The sequence below is a fragment of the Epinephelus lanceolatus genome, chromosome 19 (assembly GCF_041903045.1).
Source record: "Epinephelus lanceolatus isolate andai-2023 chromosome 19, ASM4190304v1, whole genome shotgun sequence".
Lineage (NCBI taxonomy): Eukaryota > Metazoa > Chordata > Actinopteri > Perciformes > Serranidae > Epinephelus > Epinephelus lanceolatus.
In genome coordinates, this window is record NC_135752.1 from 10,349,592 (window position 1) to 10,369,906 (window position 20,315).

The 20,315-nt window shown below is 39.7% G+C and overlaps 1 protein-coding gene across 21 annotated transcripts in view; it reads left to right on the forward strand.

Annotated features, from left to right (window-relative positions):
• Positions 1-18,533, forward strand: part of fcho2 (FCH and mu domain containing endocytic adaptor 2) — a 58,296-nt gene extending 39,763 nt beyond the window's left edge. Inside the window, exons 15-31 of one of the 21 annotated variants that reach the window (XM_033646436.2) lie at positions 752-776; positions 2,189-2,233; positions 2,908-2,947; positions 3,115-3,200; positions 5,026-5,109; positions 9,127-9,636; positions 10,063-10,178; positions 10,278-10,407; positions 10,571-10,654; positions 10,942-11,001; positions 11,568-11,679; positions 13,434-13,589; positions 15,558-15,690; positions 17,519-17,718; positions 17,805-17,869; positions 17,988-18,152; positions 18,247-18,533. In XM_033646436.2, coding sequence (XP_033502327.1) covers positions 752-776; positions 2,189-2,233; positions 2,908-2,947; positions 3,115-3,200; positions 5,026-5,109; positions 9,127-9,636; positions 10,063-10,178; positions 10,278-10,407; positions 10,571-10,654; positions 10,942-11,001; positions 11,568-11,679; positions 13,434-13,589; positions 15,558-15,690; positions 17,519-17,718; positions 17,805-17,869; positions 17,988-18,152; positions 18,247-18,269 — 2,034 coding nt within the window. In that variant the 3' untranslated portion in view covers positions 18,270-18,533. The remainder of the gene's footprint in view (positions 1-751; positions 777-2,188; positions 2,234-2,907; positions 2,948-3,114; positions 3,201-5,025; positions 5,110-9,126; positions 9,637-10,062; positions 10,179-10,277; positions 10,408-10,570; positions 10,655-10,941; positions 11,002-11,567; positions 11,680-13,433; positions 13,590-15,557; positions 15,691-17,518; positions 17,719-17,804; positions 17,870-17,987; positions 18,153-18,246) is intronic. The other 20 variants (XM_033646437.2, XM_033646439.2, XM_033646440.2 and 17 more) reach the window with 20 other exon arrangements.
• The last annotated feature ends 1,782 nt before the right edge of the window (positions 18,534-20,315 follow it).

Below are 20,315 nucleotides of genomic sequence, written 5' to 3' on the forward strand. Positions count from 1 at the left end.
CAATCCCCCACCCACCCACCTCCACCACCACCTTTCTCCTTGTGCGAATAAATTCTTTATTGAAATTGATGCTCTAAGTTTCCATCGGGTTGGTGACCCTTTGGAGCAAATCTTGCATATCTTGTGTTATTCAGCATGACACAGCACATTTATGTCCAGAAAAAAGGGCTGTGTAAAGGAAGTCCGTGAAGTGTTAGGATCACGCTCTCTGTTGTCCCTGACTGATCGTTGCATGGGCTTAGATGCTCGGTTTTGCGCTGCTGAATATTTCACCCTAGGTTTAACGTCTGGTATGTGTGAGTTGAGAGTAGCCCAGTGATTTACTGACTTTAACTCTGAAGTGGAAAATTCCCTTTGCCACTGGGAATAATTAATAATAGTTTTTTTCACTATTTTCATTGTGTTTTATATATTTGAAATCTTGTTGTTACACAAACACACTCAAAGGCTCAAGGTTTCAGACTATTTGACATGTAAAAAGGAGTCCAAGTCTGAGTTTCCAAAAGTTGCACACAGTGTAACAAAGCAGTAAAGTGATGACCTTTTAAAATACTTTAATTCAGTTTGTTAAAAACATGCTCATCTGTTTTGTGTCTCCTGTGTGAAGTTTGATTATTTATATCGTGTCATTTTTGTCCAATTTTTTTTTCTCCTCCTAACAAATTGAGCAAATTTCTGGCAAGTAACACTCTTGAAATTCGTGGTGGGTCGCACGCGTCTTTGATTAATTAATGTCTGTTTTTGTTTTCAGGGACAGATGCGGAGGAACCAGTCCAGTGAGTATTTTCTCTGTCTGACCTCTCTGTATCTGCGTGTTGCTGGATGACTGTGAAGGAGGTCGACTGTCCAACTTCTCAGCTACATTTTTCTTGGCCCAAGTTGTTTTTAAAGAGGTTGTCTTTAAAAAGGAAAATCCAGAAACTTAGCCAAAGCCAACATATCCCAAGAAAAAGTAAATAACTGTGCTTTTCTGTAAATGTGAGCTTGAGGGATATTTCCCTCCCATGGTACAAATAAGATTAATTGCTTAATTGGCTGTTTATATTTGGACATGTCAGAAATTATCTTTTCCATTCTGCAAACTGGCACAGTTTGTAGAAAGTGTGTGTTTGAGAAAGTGCTTGAGAAATGGTTTAAGAATAGTTATAGGTCATGTATCATGCTTCATGAGGAATTAATGCAGATTTAAAACAGCATTGAATATTAATCCAGAAAATCTTTTTTTAATGAGTCAAAAGTAGGACTGTCAAATTAATAATTTTTTTAATTGAGATTAATCGCTGAATTTCAACAGTTAATCGTGACAAAATCGCATTTTTAATTGCATGTTTAAAAAAATATTTTGCATTTCAAAGCAGTTTTGGAGTCCATATTCGCAAGGTAAAGCAATTCTTACCAGAGAGTCTTCACTGGGAATTAAATCAATGCAAAGAAATGTACTTTGCACTTTCAAGGAGTTCTAGTGTAGTTGCTTTCTCTGATTCATACAGGTCCTGTATGTGTGGGACTATTGTTTCCTGCAGCAGTAAGGTATGACTGGTCACAACATGCCAACCTGAGGATGTCCCTTAGACTAGAGTCTTTCACAGTGTTGACTGGTCTGCCGTCAGTCAATTTTGGCAAGCACTGTCGTTCTTCGATTTAGTTTCATCCAAAGGTCTATGAAGATTCGCACACTCCAAAATACTGCTTTGCCAGCTTTGGCGTTGAGGTTGTCCGTAGACATCAGTCTGATTAGCTGCACCTGTCAACTTGTAGGTTGTAACTCAAACTCAAAGCACTTAAGTGATATTTTAATTCTGTTTGACACAAGGTGCATATTACCTTTGACTTGTCAACTGAGCCGTAGTGGTATCATTATTTTCTGTCTCTGCTGCAGCAGGAAATAGGAAGCTACTGCGGCAGCTTGACTGCAAGTAAGGGTATATCGAAGGGACAAAATAGCAGCATGTGATTATTGCGATTTAAAAAAAAATAAGGTGTTGTTTTTAGACCTTTATTGCATGATTAATGCGTTAATGCTGAATGCTCAAGTTTAAATTTTTCTTCTTTTCAAAAGTTGTTTTCACATACTTTGTTTATCCATAACTGAATGATAAAAATGTTCACATTGTGCAGCTGAAACACTGATAGACATCAATTTACACAAGGTATTGCACTGATAGATGTATACTCTACATACACTTAGGGTTCACAGGAGTACCTACATTAAGCTCTAAGGCTCAGGGCCCTGGTGAGTATGTTTTCACTACAGCAGTTAGCCTACAACCCTGCCTTCCCCTCACACAGCCTTCATCTCTGTCCCCTCATCGAGCCTTTTTACATAGCCAGCTGACACACACTAACACCACTGACACTGCGTTCTCTCGCTGCAAACTTTTGGTTCATTTTTAAGAATTGCCATACATGTATGGTTTTATATTTGGGTCCTCTTACCTCTGGTGCTTAAGTGCTGCTTCAGGTTGCTTATATGGATCTTTGCAATGCAGTGTAACACTTTTGAACGGGGCACAAAATAACAAAAGCAATGCCTGATTTTATTTTTTGTTTCAAAATCACTCCCGTGTTTTAAAGTGTTACCATCACATTAAAAAAAACTGTTTAACTTGTCGTATTTGGGTAAGATTTTAAGGTTTTACTGTGTAAGGCAGAAATAAGAAAAATATTGTATCCAACCTTAATCTTACTGCAAATATACTTTTATGACTTTTTATGGCAGTGATTCTCATTTGTTCAGTAAAAACTTATGTTTATATTTCTGGTTTAAGGTGCGAATAGTTGCTGGTGAAAACCTCTTGTATTGGGTTTTAATTTTGTTTTTTTTATTGCTGTGAAAGTAAATTTGCTGTCATCACTCTGTGTAGGTCTCCAGGTCTTCCTTTAATGTTTGTTTTTCTCTCTCCTCAGGTGATGAGCTGGCAAAACCCAGAGTGCCAACATCATATGAGTATGTATAAAAATGTTCATGACTGCCACTGTTTTCATCATGTTTACAGTATCTTTGCCATTCAAATTGTCTGTGTTGTGTGTGTTGGTGCCTGTTTTTACTCAAATTGTTCTTTGCTTGAAATGTTACTTAAAGTTTGGCTCTACTCTCATTCTCTCCTCTGGCAGACTGACCAACAACGACCTTCTGTCTCTGGACCCGTTCAGCCCGACTCTCGCAGCAGGCTCCTCTTCCTCTGTGTCATCAACAACAGGTAATCCCTAAATTTAATTTTTTCATTTTATCTTGATTCCTGTACACATATAATTATACACAACATTAGATTTCATGTTTACTCTTTTTTTATTATACAGTATTCCTTAACAAAATGTTTAGCACCAGTAAGGCTGGAGATATACTAGTACTTCCAGCCTGATAGAACCAGATTTGCATGGTGTAAATCAATCACGTCATGACATTAACGAGTAAGTTTGTCACACTGCCCCTACCATTTATGTGCATATTGCATCTTGCGGATGCGTAGTGTTAATTTCTGAGGACGTGAACAACCAGCGTCCAAACAGGCACAGGAAACACAAGGCAGTCATCATGGGCATGCAAACGCACAGTTAAAAGCAGTAAAGTTGTAATCCTTATCATTTCAGTCCTTGTTGATTTAGAGACACCTGTGGTTACTCGTGGTTACAGCAAATACAGTTTTGTTGAGCAGGTACTTTGTTAGAAATACAGCAGAAGAACAACTGGTATATTCGTTTACAGTGCTGCCAAAACAACTCGCATTGTTTTGATGAAGTCAATCAAGGCGGCTTCACTGTTTTGCCAGTTGAACGCTTTTAATGTGAAGCATCAGCAGCAGGAAATGTTGGGTTTGCATTAGCAGTAACTTAACACAGCTCTAATACCGTGTAAAGAGAGTTAACAGTGAGGCTAATATTACATGCATGCATCATTATCGGTTAATCCCTTGTGTTTAGGTAGGCAGTCTGAATGGAGTGTGGGGATGGCGGACTCCGCCACTACCAATGAAAACCTCCTTCTTAGAGAGATAATTACAAAATATGAATATATTGAATGGCTATTACAGAAAAAAATGCAGATTATAGACAATATTAAAAATGGGGTTTGATTTCATGAAAATTTGAAGGATTATAATTTAAAGGAGCAACCACACAACAAGCGTTGAGCCAGCGATCCAGTCCTTTTTGTTCTTTCCATTTATTTATCTCATCTTTTCTCTGTGCACTATGTAGTCTTCTGTTCCCACTCTTTTTTTTTTTTGAGCTACTCAGCTGGAAGCCTCTCCTCTCAGGGCAGTCTCAGATTGAGGAACTGACCATTGAGGTCAACAGAATATTCAACTTTAAAGAATTAAAATGGCAGCTTTTCCTATTCCACCTTTTCCTTTCAATCATATTCCAATCTTGTAGTCCTGTTTCATAAATCCTCTTTAAGTGTGTACAGTAACACATTTCTATTAGATATGTGAGTGTTTGTTTTACTTTATTTTGAGTGTTGATAGAGCAATTCTCATGGCTTTACATGCTTGACACCAGTGTTTAAACAGAGTGACATTAGCGCTGACCCATTGCCTAGGCTAAGCGTAATCCACAGTTAATTGGCACCTAGTTGAGGTCAAAGGGTCGGCTATAAAGCCCAATGGCACGTATGTTGTCAAACAGTGTCTCGTTACTGTCAAAGGTCTCGGCTTAGAAGTCAAAAGAGCATCGTAGAGTGCCCTGATTAAGATACGGTGATGGGAATTAACTCCCTGCTTATAGCCTGTTAAATCTCTCTGTGTACAGTGTAGCAGCATTACCAGCTGTGAATGCACACGACACATTAAACAAGCCTGTGAGGTATTAAACGATTAAACTTACACTGAATGTGGCAGAGATTGTAACAGTATGTGTAATTTATTATGTCATATGTTGTATTAATTGATGTGTTTTGTACATTTTTATCTGTTTTACATATTGATTTTTACTTTGTTTTTATTTATTATAATGTCACTGTCTGAGTTTGAATTACTTGATGTTTTATTGTTTCATTTATTCATTTATTTGAACTTTTCTTGTTAGACCTTGCCTCTGTCATCCTTTTTATCCCTCCATCTCCATCTTCTCTGATGAATGACTCCGATGTCTTTCTGCCAGAGGCTTCAGGTAAAATTTGTGTGAGCCAGAAGGTGATTTAAGGTGAAACCCCTTTTGGAGAACTTGAATTCATGTTAGGATTTTTGTTTCTCTTTGTGTTAACCTTGGAGTATTCTTTGTTTTAAAATACACATGAACATGTGAGAGTCAAACTGACCTCTACTTGAATTATCAGGATGTATATCCTTATGTGTGTCTAAAATCAGGGTCATCACTTTGCACATTTATTGCTATCAATACATTTAAGTTCAAGTATGCATAATATTTCTGTAAAGATATACAGTATAACTATGATAAGCTTATTGTGAGCCACAGCAGATACTCAATGAGTTCCTTTTCATGTTACAAGAAAAAATATATAGTAATTGCGGCAAATTAAGTAATAGTTCTCAGCTAAAGATTTATCAATGTGTATATAAATCTGTCAAACTACCACCAATGGTAATACTACAAAGCGTAGAAAAAATGTAACCACTGCTGCTTCTAGCTACAAAACATAACCTATGCTGTGTGTGAAACTGTCAAAGGGGCTAAACAACATATGGTCAACACTTAGAAAAGACAAAAAAACACTACTATAACAGGTACCACAGAGGTGTTTCATATTTGGTTGAATGCCAGTTGGCAGATTTTGTCAGTTATAAAAGGTCCGGTTATCAGCAGTGCAATGTGAATGTTTTCAAAAGCAACATGAGATGAGTTTAACAGACCCAATTTGGCCAAATCATCTGAGCTTAGATTGATGCTCCATTCTTTTGTTTTTGTTTTTTTAATAGCAGAGTTATTTGATTTCTCTGTAAAAGAAGGCGAAGTGCGTCAGCATAGAGGAACACCAGTCTCAAATTAAAACAAACAAATAGCAAAGTGATAAATATAATGCAGTCTGTATACCAGAGGCATAGACTCAAGTCACATGACTTGGACTCAAGTCATACTCAAGTCAAAAATCTGATGACTTTGGACTCAACTTGACAAAATCAAAAAAGATTTGCAACTCGACTTGGACTTTAACATCAGGGACTCATGACTTCATTTGGACTTGAGCCTTTTGACTTGAAATATGTGCTACCTTCTCCCCAAGTCCAAAGATTAAAAAGTATGTCATTTAAAACATACGCCATAAATTAGTTCATTTCCATCCATTTCCTGAATCAGCTAACATTAATGTTATTCATTTCCAGCAAGTCGACATAGATCCACTTAGTTTGAACCAATCTGACATCATTCAGTCAAGTTTCAGGGGAAAACTAACGTAATGTTACTTACCAGTTGAAAAATGACACCAAAGATAAATTTATTCACATACAAAAAGTGTGCAGTGGTCAATAAAAAACAAATTGCTGTATGCTAAATGTGCAGGTCCAAAATTACAGACTGAGACGCAATAACGTCCAACTTGTTTTAACAAATAAATACAAATTTAATAAGCATTCATGATTTTTGTAAATTTGATATATTATTACTCTGTTGTTAAAATGACTTTACATTTAGTGAGGAGCACATTACAAATTGTTTAGGACTCGAAACTCAAAGTTCAGGACCTGAGACTTAAGTGCAAAAACTTAAGCCTCATTTATACTTCCTTGACATACAAAAGTAGATACGTCCGTTTCAAACGTTGTAAAAGTCACCACCCTCATACTTCCATGCATGCTTTATGAGGGCATAGATACTGCTAACAGATGACACCAAAGGGCAGATTTTACAGTTTCAGGCAACAGCAAACGAGGCGACGGTGAAGGTAGGAATAATGTAAACTGAGGCAGTGTCTTAGACAGTGGAGGTGTGCAGCCGTATAATGTTATATCCACAATTAATATTTTCACCGTATTACCGCTTTGTTCTGTTCCACCATTATTTAAACTTTTTTTGTCGTCTCCTACGAGCCCTTAGACTGACTTTCAAACAATGACTCGGTTCCTCCTCTGCTGTATACTGTATATACAGTACAGGCCAAAAGTTTGGACACACCTTCTCATTCAATGCGTTTTCTTTATTTTCATGACTATTTACATTGTAGATTCTCACTGAAGGCATCAAAACTATGAATGAACACATGTGGAGTTATGTACTTAACAAAAAAAGGTGAAATAACTGAAAACATGTTTTATATTCTAGTTTCTTCAAAATAGCCACCCTTTGCTCTGATTACTGCTTTGCACACTCTTGGCATTCTCTCGATGAGCTTCAAGAGGTGGTCACCTGAAATGGTTTTCCAACAGTCTTGAAGGAGTTCCCAGAGGTGTTTAGCACTTGTTGGCCCCTTTGCCTTCACTCTGCGGTCCAGCTCACCCCAAACCATCTCGATTGGGTTCAGGTCCGGTGACTGTGGAGGCCAGGTCATCTGCCGCAGCACTCCATCACTCTCCTTCTTGGTCAAATAGCCCTTACACAGCCTGGAGGTGTGTTTGGGGTCATTGTCCTGTTGAAAAATAAATGATGGTCCAACTAAACGCAAACCGGATGGGATGGCATGTCGCTGCAGGATGCTGTGGTAGCCATGCTGGTTCAGTGTGCCTTCAATTTTGAATAAATCCCCAACAATGTCACCAGCAAAACACCCCCACACCATCACACCTCCTCCTCCATGCTTCACAGTGGGAACCAGGCATGTGGAATCCATCCGTTCACCTTTTCTGCGTCTCACAAAGACACGGCGGTTGGAACCAAAGATCTCAAATTTGGACTCATCAGACCAAAGCACAGATTTCCACTGGTCTAATGTCCATTCCTTGTGTTTCTTGGCCCAAACAAATCTCTTCTGCTTGTTGCCTCTCCTTAGCAGTGGTTTCCTAGCAGCTATTTGACCATGAAGGCCTGATTCGCGCAGTCTCCTCTTAACAGTTGTTCTAGAGATGGGTCTGCTGCTAGAACTCTGTGTGGCATTCATCTGGTCTCTGATCTGAGCTGCTTATAACTTGCGATTTCTGAGACTGGTGACTCGGATGAACTTATCCTCAGAAGCAGAGGTGACTCTTGGTCTTCCTTTCCTGGGTCGGTCCTCATGTGTGCCAGTTTCGTTGTAGCGCTTGATGGTTTTTGTGACTCCACTTGGGGACACATTTAAAGTTTTTGCAATTTTCCAGACTGACTGACCTTCATTTCTTAAAGTAATGATGGCCACTCATTTTTCTTTAGTTAGCTGATTGGTTCTTGCCATAATATGAATTTTAACAGTTGTCCAATAGGGCTGTCGGCTGTGTATTAACCTGACTTCTGCACAACACAACTGATGGTCCCAACCCCATTGATAAAGCAAGAAATTCCACTAATTAACCCTGATAAGGCACACCTGTGAAGTGGAAACCATTTCAGGTGACTACCTCTTGAAGCTCATGGAGAGAATGCCAAGAGTGTGCAAAGCAGTAATCAGAGCAAAGGGTGGCTATTTTGAAGAAACTAGAATATAAAACATGTTTTCAGTTATTTCACCTTTTTTTGTTAAGTACATAACTCCACATGTGTTCATTCATAGTTTTGATGCCTTCAGTGAGAATCTACAATGTAAGTAGTCATGAAAATAAAGAAAACGCATTGAATGAGAAGGTGTGTCCAAACTTTTGGCCTGTACTGTACATAGTATATATTTAACACATTTTGTACCAAAAAACTACCAATGCTTTCATTGTTGGTTATTTAAAGGAGCATTTTATAGGATTTAGTTAGCAAGTTTAGTTAGTTAAGGTCAATGCTGAGATGTGATACTACTATGTGATCAGTCAAGCCAGCAGATTAGGTACATTTTTATGTTTTTGACCACAGCCAGGGAAACCATACTACTGTACTGGCAACCAGTATCCCAGTATCCAACTGACAGGCATTCTAATCCAATTGATACTGGTAGAAAGGTTTTTTTCCTGTTCAAGGGAGAGGCAGTGAAGCATTTGTGTCTTGACACTGTGATGATAAGTTGCTGCTAGGTGTCACTGGTAATTTGCTTGTGGTACTAAATGTCTGACTAGTTTACCTTTTATACTTTGCATTTGTCATTTGAATCGCCTCTGTCAATCACATCACCCCCTTCAGCTGACACAGTGATGCAACGGGAGCACTCTCCTCCCCTGGCAGAGAGCCAACAATCCAAAGATGTCTCCTCTTTCTCCTCGTCCGCATCCTCTCCCTGGGACTCACCAGAAAACCCTTTCCAAGCACTCAAGCCCGTACCAGCAAGGGCCCAGAGCGCCCCCATCACCCTGCCGACCGAGCCAATTGACCCCATCAAAAGCCCGGCTGCTGCCAGCCCTCCAAAGAGCGTTGACGCCTTCTCCTCCGTGTCCTGGTCCCAGAGCCAGTGGATCGCCTTCAGTGATAATTTCGTTCCAGCTCGCCGTCAGGGCTTGGGGTCATCTGTGAAGGAGCTCCAGAGGCCTCCGTCAGGCTCTAGCAGGTCAAGTCGCTTCCTCTCTGATGACTCTGGTGACGCCGACTGCAAAGCGCCAGGCAGCAAAGAAGACAGCAACCCCTGTTTCTCTGATGGCTTCTCTGGGATTACAGATAGGCCGATGGCAGCAGCTCCATCAAGTAAACTATTTAATGGTAACATTGTAACTGTTGCTAGAGACGTGTCTTTTGCCTGAGGTTTGGAGTTTTACTTTTGAATTTTGTTTTATTTTAACTAAGTTCTCGTGTTGTGCATTTGTTTCATAGTTGACAGTTGCATATGTTTAATGTTTTCTGTTGTTTTTTCATTGTTTTATTTTACAGACATGCTTATCTAACACACTGCCTGGTTTGCAACATGTTTGTCTTTGAGTTTCGTTTTGTGAAATTAATTTTGTTATGTGTTTTACTTGCTTCCTGTAATGATTTGTAAACATGTTTTGCTGTTATGGTTTAGAGGTCTTTATGCATGATGGTTTTGCATCTACTTGAACTTTGCACATTGTGCACATGTTTGTACCTGATTCCCCTGCTGTTTAATGGTCACTAACTAGTAATCCTTACATGTGTTTCTCTGTATAGTGCCAGTGCCAAACCGACCGACGACCCCACTGACAGCTGGAGCCCTGGTGCCCCCACCACGACCCTCCTCCAGGCCCAAACTCCCCACTGGAAAACTTACAGGAATCAATGAGATTGTGAGTAATTACAACATTATGTGCACCACAGCATTGATTGTTGTTAACATAACATTCTAATGTTGCACTACCATCCTATTTATGGCTCCTTTCACTCAGGTTCGGCCATTCAGCCCACCCAAGACCTCTAACGCCAGCCCTCCTCCTGCCGCACCACTTGCCCGGGCAGAGAGTTCCTCCTCCTTGTCCTCGAATGCCTCACTCAGTGCCGGCAACACCCCCACTGTTGGTGAGCTTCCTCCATGTGTAGAGATACTCCCTTTTCTTGGCACTATTTCTTCTCCTTTTCCTCAGCTTCTCACCTACCTGCCACATACTTTTTTGTCTCTGCAACACAATGTGCTGTTTTCCTCTCCTCTCACTGCTTCCTTCCTTGACTGCTCTCCTTACAGGAGCTGAGCACACCTTTGCCCTTCCCCTCTCCTCCCCAGAGCCAGAGCTGCTCTCCCTCTCTCCTTTCTTTCTACTAAGCCAGAGTGAGTCTGCCTCTCCAAACTTGTTTCCCCAAGAGAAACTCCTTTCTGTGGTGCTTGCAATCATCATCTTTATTCTGCATTCATTCCACCGATGCTAAGACTGTCATCATCAGGGCCTGTTAGCTCCTCATTCATCTCTGTGCAGTCATATCAGCCTTGTCAGCCTAGGGCTCACCTGCCACCATCACACATTTAGGACTTTTAACTGTGCTCAGAATCATCTCTGTTCACATTTGGGTTTGTTTATCTCCTTCTTTCTTCTTTATGCCTTTTAATTTGGTGTAAAGAGGATGATGTGTTCATAGCGAAGCTGCCTACCTTTGAGAAGCGGTGTGAAACACCAGCAGGTATGGTTGAAGTTCATACAAGAGGACTCTCCTCTAACTAAAACTAACACCAGTCAGTATGATGGGCTGGACGGACAACTGGATGTCTTTCTTTGCAGTGATTGCATTTCTCTGTCTTGTGTGCTCTCCATATTCACCTTTTTAGCCTGTTTCCCACATCTGTTTCACCGTAAACAGCATCAACTCCCTAACATGATAAAGATGTAACTGTTAAGTAATTAAGTATTTAAATTGACTGAATTGACTTGAGTTTTAATATGCTCTCTCTGAGGTTGTTCTGTCCCTCTAATAGTACTTAATATTTAACTAAAGCAGCTGTAGCACGATGAACTCTAAAAACATACCTTATTTCGGTTTATTTGAAAAATAACAGAATGTACTGGTTTGCAATGTATGAATGACTAACTCCATGAAATGCAATAATATGAATACTGAGAATGATATTTAGCATCTTTGCATGATGAAACCTTCCTAATTCTGATGTGAGCTTTGGACACTGCTGTTGTGAAAGTCTGACCTGCAGCTGAGTCAACAGACCTCAAACTCTGTGCTTTTCTCATTCTCAGGGACGTCTCGCGGTCCAAGCCCTGTGACCCTGGCATCCCAAGATGCTTTGCCCATTGCCGTGGCCTTCACAGAATCAGTTAATGCTTACTTCAAAGGAGCTGATCCTACTAAGTGAGTCTCACATGACCTTCTGCTGCTCAAAGGCCCCGACATGGACCTGCACGCATACACATTTTTGTCCATATTTGAACTTTAACTACAACACATATTAGTTCTAGGGTACACGTTGTCTGGTCCCCTCGCCCAGTGTGCTCCACACCCAGACCTTTTGGTTGTGCAGTTCTGCATGTGTGGAATGTTTTGCATTAGTCTGACACCATTCTTTCACAGTGGATAACCTACATGGGGCAGATTATAGTCTGGGGCAGAGAAAACATACAGCCTTTTATTGGTTAACTGCTGTTAAATTGCTGCTGTGCAGAAGGCTTATTTTTGCAGGGATTAGTAAATGGAACATTTCATAAGCAATGCAGCGGAGACACGGTGCGAGGTTGAGACCCACTGTGGGCCGTTACCACCACAGCCTAGGCTAACCCCAACTGAGGGAATAAACTGGGTTTATATTAGACTATAGAAGCATACAGATGTTTATTAAGAAAAGTGGAAAGGGAGATGTCTTACTCTTGGGACCTAAAGCCAGTGTATTCAATATCCACTTTAAAAAGTGCCTCGGTTTAAAGCCGGCCCTACCCATTCGAAATAAACAGTTGTTAGGGCTACATGGCCCTACAAACTGAGTATTTTTTAGAGGCACTTCAAACCGAGTATTGTGAGAAACCATCAGCAGAATGGCCGCACAGACAACAAAAGAAACCCACAAATGTCTTTCCTTTTTATTCGGCTAGTATGATGTTATCTAGGTAGCTAAATAGCTAGCTAGGTAATGGTACAATGTTATTGCTGATTGGTGCACAATAGTCCTGTTCCACTTGTTGACTGGCAGGGTTAGAGGCTTATATTAGCCTACAGAGCACTGTTAGTTACCTGGTAATTAAGCAGTGTTCTTTTTTATTTAATGACTAGTTTGATCGATTGATAGTGTGAAACAAATGGTGAGTGTCCTGAGAACTGCAAAAGGCTGCCTGTAGCCCACACAAGAGAAATGAGTGTTTCCCAGCAACACTCCCTGCATCTGTTCACAGACACGCCAGCATACTGATGACATATCAGGTTCTTGAATGGTTGTCCCTTTCACAGGGGAGGTTTTTAACCAGTACCCCAAGTAACTCTGTTGTGAGGGGCATGGTGGCATTTGAAAAAGAGGGGTAGCGGTAAAAACATGAAATGGTATTAGGCCTAAATAAGTAATTTACTGTCCCCTTCAAAATCAAGCACTCCCAGGATTCTGTGGTTAAAAAAAAATCACATTTTGTGGTTGTATTTGAAATGATAAGTTGAACAAAATTAATGAACAAGACAAGAACAAAAGTCAGCACAAATTGGAATAACTATCTTCGCAAGCTGTTCTCCAACAGTTTGCCAGCACTGCCCATGATGAAGTTAAATAAATCAGTGGATTAGTAGGCTTAAGTATGATCCATTGTTAGACCAAATATGTTCAGTGTAGCTCTGTAGTGAGTTATAATGGTAAAAAGTTAACTGTAAAAATTGTTTTTCACACAAAAATTCCTTTTGCTATTTTTGTCTTTGCTTGTTTGATAAAATAGAATATATGTGGGTTTTGGACTGCTGGTCAGACAAAACAAGTAATCAAAGGAGGTAAAGTTAGCGGTCGAGAAATATCGATGGCCATCTTTCACAGTTTTCTGACATTTGATTAAAGAAACTGTTATTGATGAATCGGGGGGGAAATCATTAGATAATACATAATACATAATTCACAGTCACATGACTTTATTCCACAGGTGCATTGTGAAGATCACAGGAGACATGACCTTGTCGTTCCCCATGGGTATCATCAAGGTCTTCACCACCAACCCCTCCCCGGCTGTGCTCACCTTCAAACTGAAGAACACCAGCAGGTTGGAGCAGATCCTACCCAACCAACAGCTACTATACAGGTGAGGTGCTCAGAAATATACAAACAGTCTGGGCCCGTATTCACAAAGATTCTCAGAGTCCTCTCAGAGAGCTCCTAACTAAGCAAGGAGTCTTAGCTTAAGAGTGATTCAGGAAGTTTCTGAGAGCAACTCTGAGCAAGGAGGGGACAGAAACTTTTATCTTAGTGAGGAGGTGTGGTTGACCCCATTGCTAGGTATGACGCAGTCTTCTAAAAGCTGTGATTGGTTGTTACAAAAAGGAAAAAAGAAAAACAAATGCGCTCCTAGTAATGAATGGACAGTGAAATCAACCGATCATAAAACTTAGACTGTATTAAGAAATGTGTAATCGTGAAAATAATTTTATGTCATGATGATGAAACTCAGCAAAATTAAATTAATTGTTACACAGCTTCAAAATGTTTGAACGTACCTCATTCACATGCCGATTATTATATTGATTTGCTTATTGTTATGTTTACTCGCCATGCTGGTAATTTTACTACTTAATCTATTTGATATTAATGGTGGACGCAGACTCAGCTGTCAGCAATTACTGTGATTGCTGGCCTCCTTGTAAAAAGCGGTTTGATTTGGCAGAATGACCAAAACAATGAATGAAATGGAGGAAAAAAAGAACGAGAAAGCCGAACTGGACAGAAGAGCAGTGCCTGCTGTTGGCACAGCTCGTGGAGGAGAACACATGAGTTTTAAGAGGGAAATTCGGTCCCGGGATCACGGCACAAGGGAAGAGGTAGACTTGGGAGCGCATTGCCCGACACATCAATGCGTCGTTCCCTCTCCTTTTACGCACAAGCGATGAGTGTGAGAAGCGCTGGTACGTGCTGCAATCCAAAGCGGGCGTTATTGCGTTACTATGCTGGGTGGGAAAAGTAAGCTAATCCCTGATGAGGTCAACCACAAACATTATCCCTGCACGATCAAGCCGGTAGCGTCTTATTAAATCACTGTCGTTCAATATACGGAGAATATCTCTCCTTCCTCTCTGTCTTTCCGCCATCTTCTCTGTTTAAGACACTCTTAGGCTTCTTAAAAGTCCTCCCTCCTCTTAACAATTTTTCACCTTAGGAGCTCTCTTAAGGCCTAAGATGCTTTGTGAATAACTTTTATCTTACCAAGGGAAAATTCTAAGAAAAATCTTAGAATTCGAGGAATTCTAAGATTTTTCTTAGAATGACGTCACTAAGAGCTACTTTTAGTCTTAGGATTCTTTGTGAATACGGGCCCAGGTTTGCAAGTGAAGAACTTTGACAAGTTATCAGCTTGTCAGCTCTGCAGAGTCGTGGTTAAGTGAAAGAGGGATTTGGACGCGATGGTTTGAGTGAGAAACGAGGAAATGTAGTCTGCGTCAGCGAGAGGAAATTCAATTAGTAATCTGACATAAACCTATCATTAAGCTGTCAGGGAAGTATTTTCCACCAGACTTTAACAGCCAGGTTCTCAACAGCCCATGTCTCTTCTGAAATACTTCACGCTCTGAAATAGCAAAGAACAGCAAACTTCATAAAACAGCTGCTTCACTTAACGTACATTATTTTACCTCTCACCTCTTTAGTCTCAGTCAGCGGTGTTTGATGTATGTATTAGCTCATGAAGTGCAAGTTTCAATATGTTACTAAATGTGTTGGTTCTATTTTAAAACTGAGGGTTTTTAAAACAAATTGTATGTGACAAGTTCACATCCTTTCTTAAAAAAAGTTAGTAAAGTGACATCTTTTTTAATTTTTCTTGCTCTTCTTCTTCCTTTCGGTTATTCCAAGACCACATGGTTGGACTAATTGAATCAAATGGAATTCATGATTTAGTAGCTGGTTGGATATAACAGGGTCATTTTTTCCAAGCTATTGGAGCTTTGCACACAAAGCCAGGAAGAGCAATGAATAATTGAGCCTCCGATTATGCCTTGTGCATGAGTGAGTGTGTGTGTGTGTGTTTATATATCTTTCTGACTGTTTGTCTTTCATCTAGTGATCCTTCCCAAAGTGACTCAAATTCCAAGGACTTCTGGTTCAACATGCAAGCGCTGACGTCCTACCTCAGAAAAGCCTCAGAACAGAACCCTGCAGCTTCCTACTATAATGTGGACATCCTAAAATACCAGGTCAGTCAGCCAACGGCGAACCTAGAACGTGATCCAGATAAAATAACTGTAGTTAAAGAATGCTCTCTAAAAACATATTTTTCCAAGTGCTTCATGCTCCAGACAAGACTTGGAAAGAAGCAGAAAAGAAGACAAGGGTAGGAGAGAGAACAGAGCGGAAATATACACAGTGCAGGATGTATTTTTTAAGAGAAATGTGCTGCTTTTGATAGCCATATTCCAAAGTTAAAGAGAGCGGTATTTTCATAGTGTTGTTTGTCAGAAATCTATTTGATCCTTTAGCCTAAAGCAACCTCAGTCTGTAATATTCTTAGAATATTCAAATAGTTTTATCCTTGTTTTCTGTGCCTGACACACAGCCACACAATCTCTCTGGACCACTTGGGAACTGAATTAATTTGTGGTCACTAATTTGCTTTATAATTGAATTTACTACTTGAAAATCATGTTATAGTCTTGTTTAAACCTCAGCTGCATTCTGTAGGCCTGGTCTTAATGTTCTGTAGCCTCACACGCAAAATGCCACCGCTGGATGACATCATCTTCAAAACAAGCCAAAAAAAAGCCTATTTTATATGTTAGAATTTGCTTAATTACATTATTCCATCAGTTTATATTTTATTTAATCGTGCATAAAAGTCATATTGTGAAAGCTTGACTTATAAAATCCAAGTTGTTAGCGCCATACATGCTATACAGACTACAGGCTCTCACCCAGGATAAAAATCCACCAATCAGAGAACGCCAGCAATACAATATAAAAATAGAAAGAAACCTAATAGTCACATAACTCCAAACACATTATTGCTATGAAGGATTTTAAAGTATTGTGACTGTTAGGGACTCTTTATTTACATTGCCTTTAGTGTTTTTTTTTTTAGTGTAAATTTACTATGTAGGTTACAGTTGGAAGAGCTCGATATCGTGTTTGTCTTTATGTTGAAAGAGCTCATTGAGGGGTTAAATATTTCATAAAGTGATTCTTCAGCTGGTTCGGCCACACTGTCATCATGCATCAAGCCTTGGCCCTCCACATGGCTCTCAACCTCACAAACCACTAAAGGCCAGCCTGCCACCCCATAATCAGGCTCTGCTTTTTATGATTTCTCTTGACAAATAAATCGTTGTTTCAGTTTAGCAGTGGTGGATCAAAAAAAACAGCTAAGAATATAATGAAATATAAGCTCATCGAGGTGTAAAACAAACACACGGAGTCAGCTGCCAATTCATGAACTTTGCACTTGCATTTGTTCTTTGAGCACAGCAAACAAAACTAAAAGCTGTTAGTGTCAAAACGATATGCTGAAATTTTTATGCCAGCCTTACACCAAATGACTTTGCAAGCAAGTCAATTTTTTTCTTGACGTTCTGACAAAATCAAACATGTTTAATATTATTTTAAGTTTCTGGTCTGGGCTCATGCAAATACTAAAATTCATTGACGAGAGCATTGTCAACAAAAAATAGCTGCACTCTCTCTTGAACCAAACTGGAAGCAGCGAACCAGGTGGACAGTAAACATGGAGGGGACTCTGGGGAAGCAGTAGAAGTGTAATATTTTCCACTAGGAGCAGGATTGGAAATAATCTCAAAAGGAATCTAGTTGTAGTCTTGCAAATAGTAAACCAGCAAGATCCCCAGTCTATGCTAAATCTTATAGTCTGTGACTAAGAACTCACATTGGCTTTAGATGCCAGAGCGTGTCAGACATAAGTCTTTTAGAAAGTCTTCTAGTGTATGGTCATCCAACATGGTCTCACGTAGTCTCATTGCAGCTGAGGATATTAGGAACACCACTTAGCAGCTTTGTCATTCCTGCTGTGTTCAGGTGCAGTCTGACGGGATCCATTCCACTCCTCTCAACCTGGCCATATACTGGAAGTGCACACCAAGTGCATCAGAACTGCGGGTAGACTACCGCTACAACCCGGAATCCATGGCCATCCCTGGTCCACTTTCCAACGTGCAGATCTTAGTGCCTGTTGATGGAGGAGTCACCGGCATGCAGTCTCTGCCCAACTCCATCTGGTAAGACGTGGCGCTTGCTATATCAACAAGTAAAACATTTTTATCTTAGTTCAACAGAAGTAGCTCATTTCTTTGTCTTGTTTTAGGAATTCTGAGCAGAATAAGTGTCTGTGGAAGCTGAGTGACATCTCGGAAAAGTCTGAAAACGAAGGTATCTTTTTCTCCGTTAACAATCAGAGACAGTTTTTTTCGAAATGCTGTAAAGAATGTGCATGGTGAGAAGGGTCAGTTGCTGGTCATTGAGTGTATTTGTTTGTGTTTGACCCCAGGTGCTGGGACCCTGAGGGCCAAGTTTGAACTGTCAGATGGTCCATCAAGCCCCTCCACTCTAGCAGTACAGTTTATGAATGAGGGGAGCACCCTGTCAGGAGTGGACATGGAGCTGCAGGGAACTGGATACAGACTTTCTCTCAGCAAGAAGAGATTTGCCACAGGTATGTGGTACGCTAGATCATCCATACATATGTGATACTGGTATATTTAATGCATCACTAACTCAAACGGCTCATCTTTTCTTCTTCTCTGCAGGACGTTATATGGCAGATTGCTGAGGTGACCCACCACTCTGGTTCTCAAGAATAAAAAAAAATTCTTTTAACACAAAAGCAACTTTGCAAGGCTTCCTGAACCTCTGGATCTATCTGAGCTTTTGCCCGGGAGGCGAGAATCTCACTACAATAAAACAGCACTGAGTACTGAACACTGTTAAAAAGAAAAAGGAATAAAAGAAAAAAAGATGAAAAGATGAGCTTTCAGGAAATGTGTAGATATGAAGTCTAATAATGCTTTCTGATCAATTCACTTTTGTATAGAAACAATTTATGGATTAGATATAAATCTATATTGTATTTGAAATCATAAAAAAAAGAAAAAATAGTGCACTAACAATCTTTCAGATGCTCTTCTTCCTCTTATATTCATTTTTCAAGAGCCTACAAGGAATATAAAACAAAACCATGTCCGCATGGAAGAGAGGAAAAGGTTTCTCCTTCCAAACTGTAAATATTAACACTGATTATTCTGCTCGACCAGCTCTGACTCATCACTCAAAGCAGTTTTGTTTACTGATCTTTTCTTCTTCTACAATTTATCTTTTTTCATCGTGTGCAATGAAGCAATGAAGGTAGAATCTGTCTTCAGCAGTACTCACACACTTATGGCACAAGCTTGATCTCTTAAGATAACATTGAAGTGCTTTCAAACAAATGCAAAAAAAAAAATCTGACCTCAGTGCCTCTTCTTATACTGTGGATCAATAAGGCAAAAAAAAAGAACGTCAATGTTTTACCCAAATTTGGGTTTCTAGATTTAAGCTACATTTCTCTGTGGTAAAATGCACAGTTTTTTAAACAATCACCCCTAATGGGGTTTGTGATCAGTGTAGTCTTTTTAAAATTGAACTTTTTCCCTTGTAAATTCCCCTTTCAGTCATGGCTTGTGTTTTTTTTTTACTTACATTTTTAAGCCTTTAATTTTTATACTTTATAAGAAAAAAATATCAGCAATCTTTACTGTAAAACATTGTATCAAATGTTGGATACTTTAAAAAAATCAAGGGACATTACCCCAAATTTAACTTGTAGCCTTTTTTTAACTGGCAGTGTTTTCTTAATCACACTTTTGTGCCCTATTAATGGAGAAATGTGCCTGAATCTAATCTCTCTAAACTTCTAACCCATTTTTTTGTATACTACAGCACAGTCAATGAGAATAGCACCAACAATGTGCCAGTTGTGTTTTTTACGCCTTTTTATTTGGATGCTGAAGGGAAAATGTCTCCTCTTTTTAAAACCAGACTGTCTTCCACAAATGAATGAGTCATCTTTGCCTTCTGTGATTTGAATTTGATCACCAAACTCTTTTATATATTGTCTTTTTCCCTCATGCATCGGTTGACATTAACTTCTTGAATACTCACTGTGCAGTAGACGATGTAAGTGAGCAGTAGCACAATAAGGCCAAATTAATGATCCAAATGCCTTACCGCAACTACTCGACACTGAGTAATCCAGTGTTGTTGACTGTGGTTAAATATTGTGACACAGAACTGCCATTGCCCTGTGATGGATTACTGACCTGTCCTGCCTCTCTCCCGGTGCATGCTGGGATAAGCCTCTTGCAACTATGAACAGCACAAATGGGTAGAAAATGGATGGGTGGACCGAAAATTGCCACGTTTGACTCTTGGTGCTTCATTCTTGTCTTTTACTAATGAAGGCTGCTGCTGTAGAGGCTGTTGTACTTCTCCATGGAGTATTTTTATGTTTTTCGTTGACCTCAACCATGTAATGATCCTCAAAGAGTTAGTTTGGTATTTTTCAACCTGGACCACATTATCCCAGGTTTTGGGGTCTCAGTGACTAATGGGAGCAACCTTTTGAAACTGGTCCACTATTGAGCTAGAACACTACAGCTGACTGCGGCAAAACAGGTTGCAATGTAACTACCAAAAGCATGTTTGATCATGATCAATTTACGTCCACCAAAAATGCTTGCTTTTGCCACTGACAGGCTCGGGTCATTATTCTGTAAGATAAGAATCCCTACAGAGGTCGACCTTTTTGCTAAAAAGGAAAATCCTTTTTGTTTAACCAGAA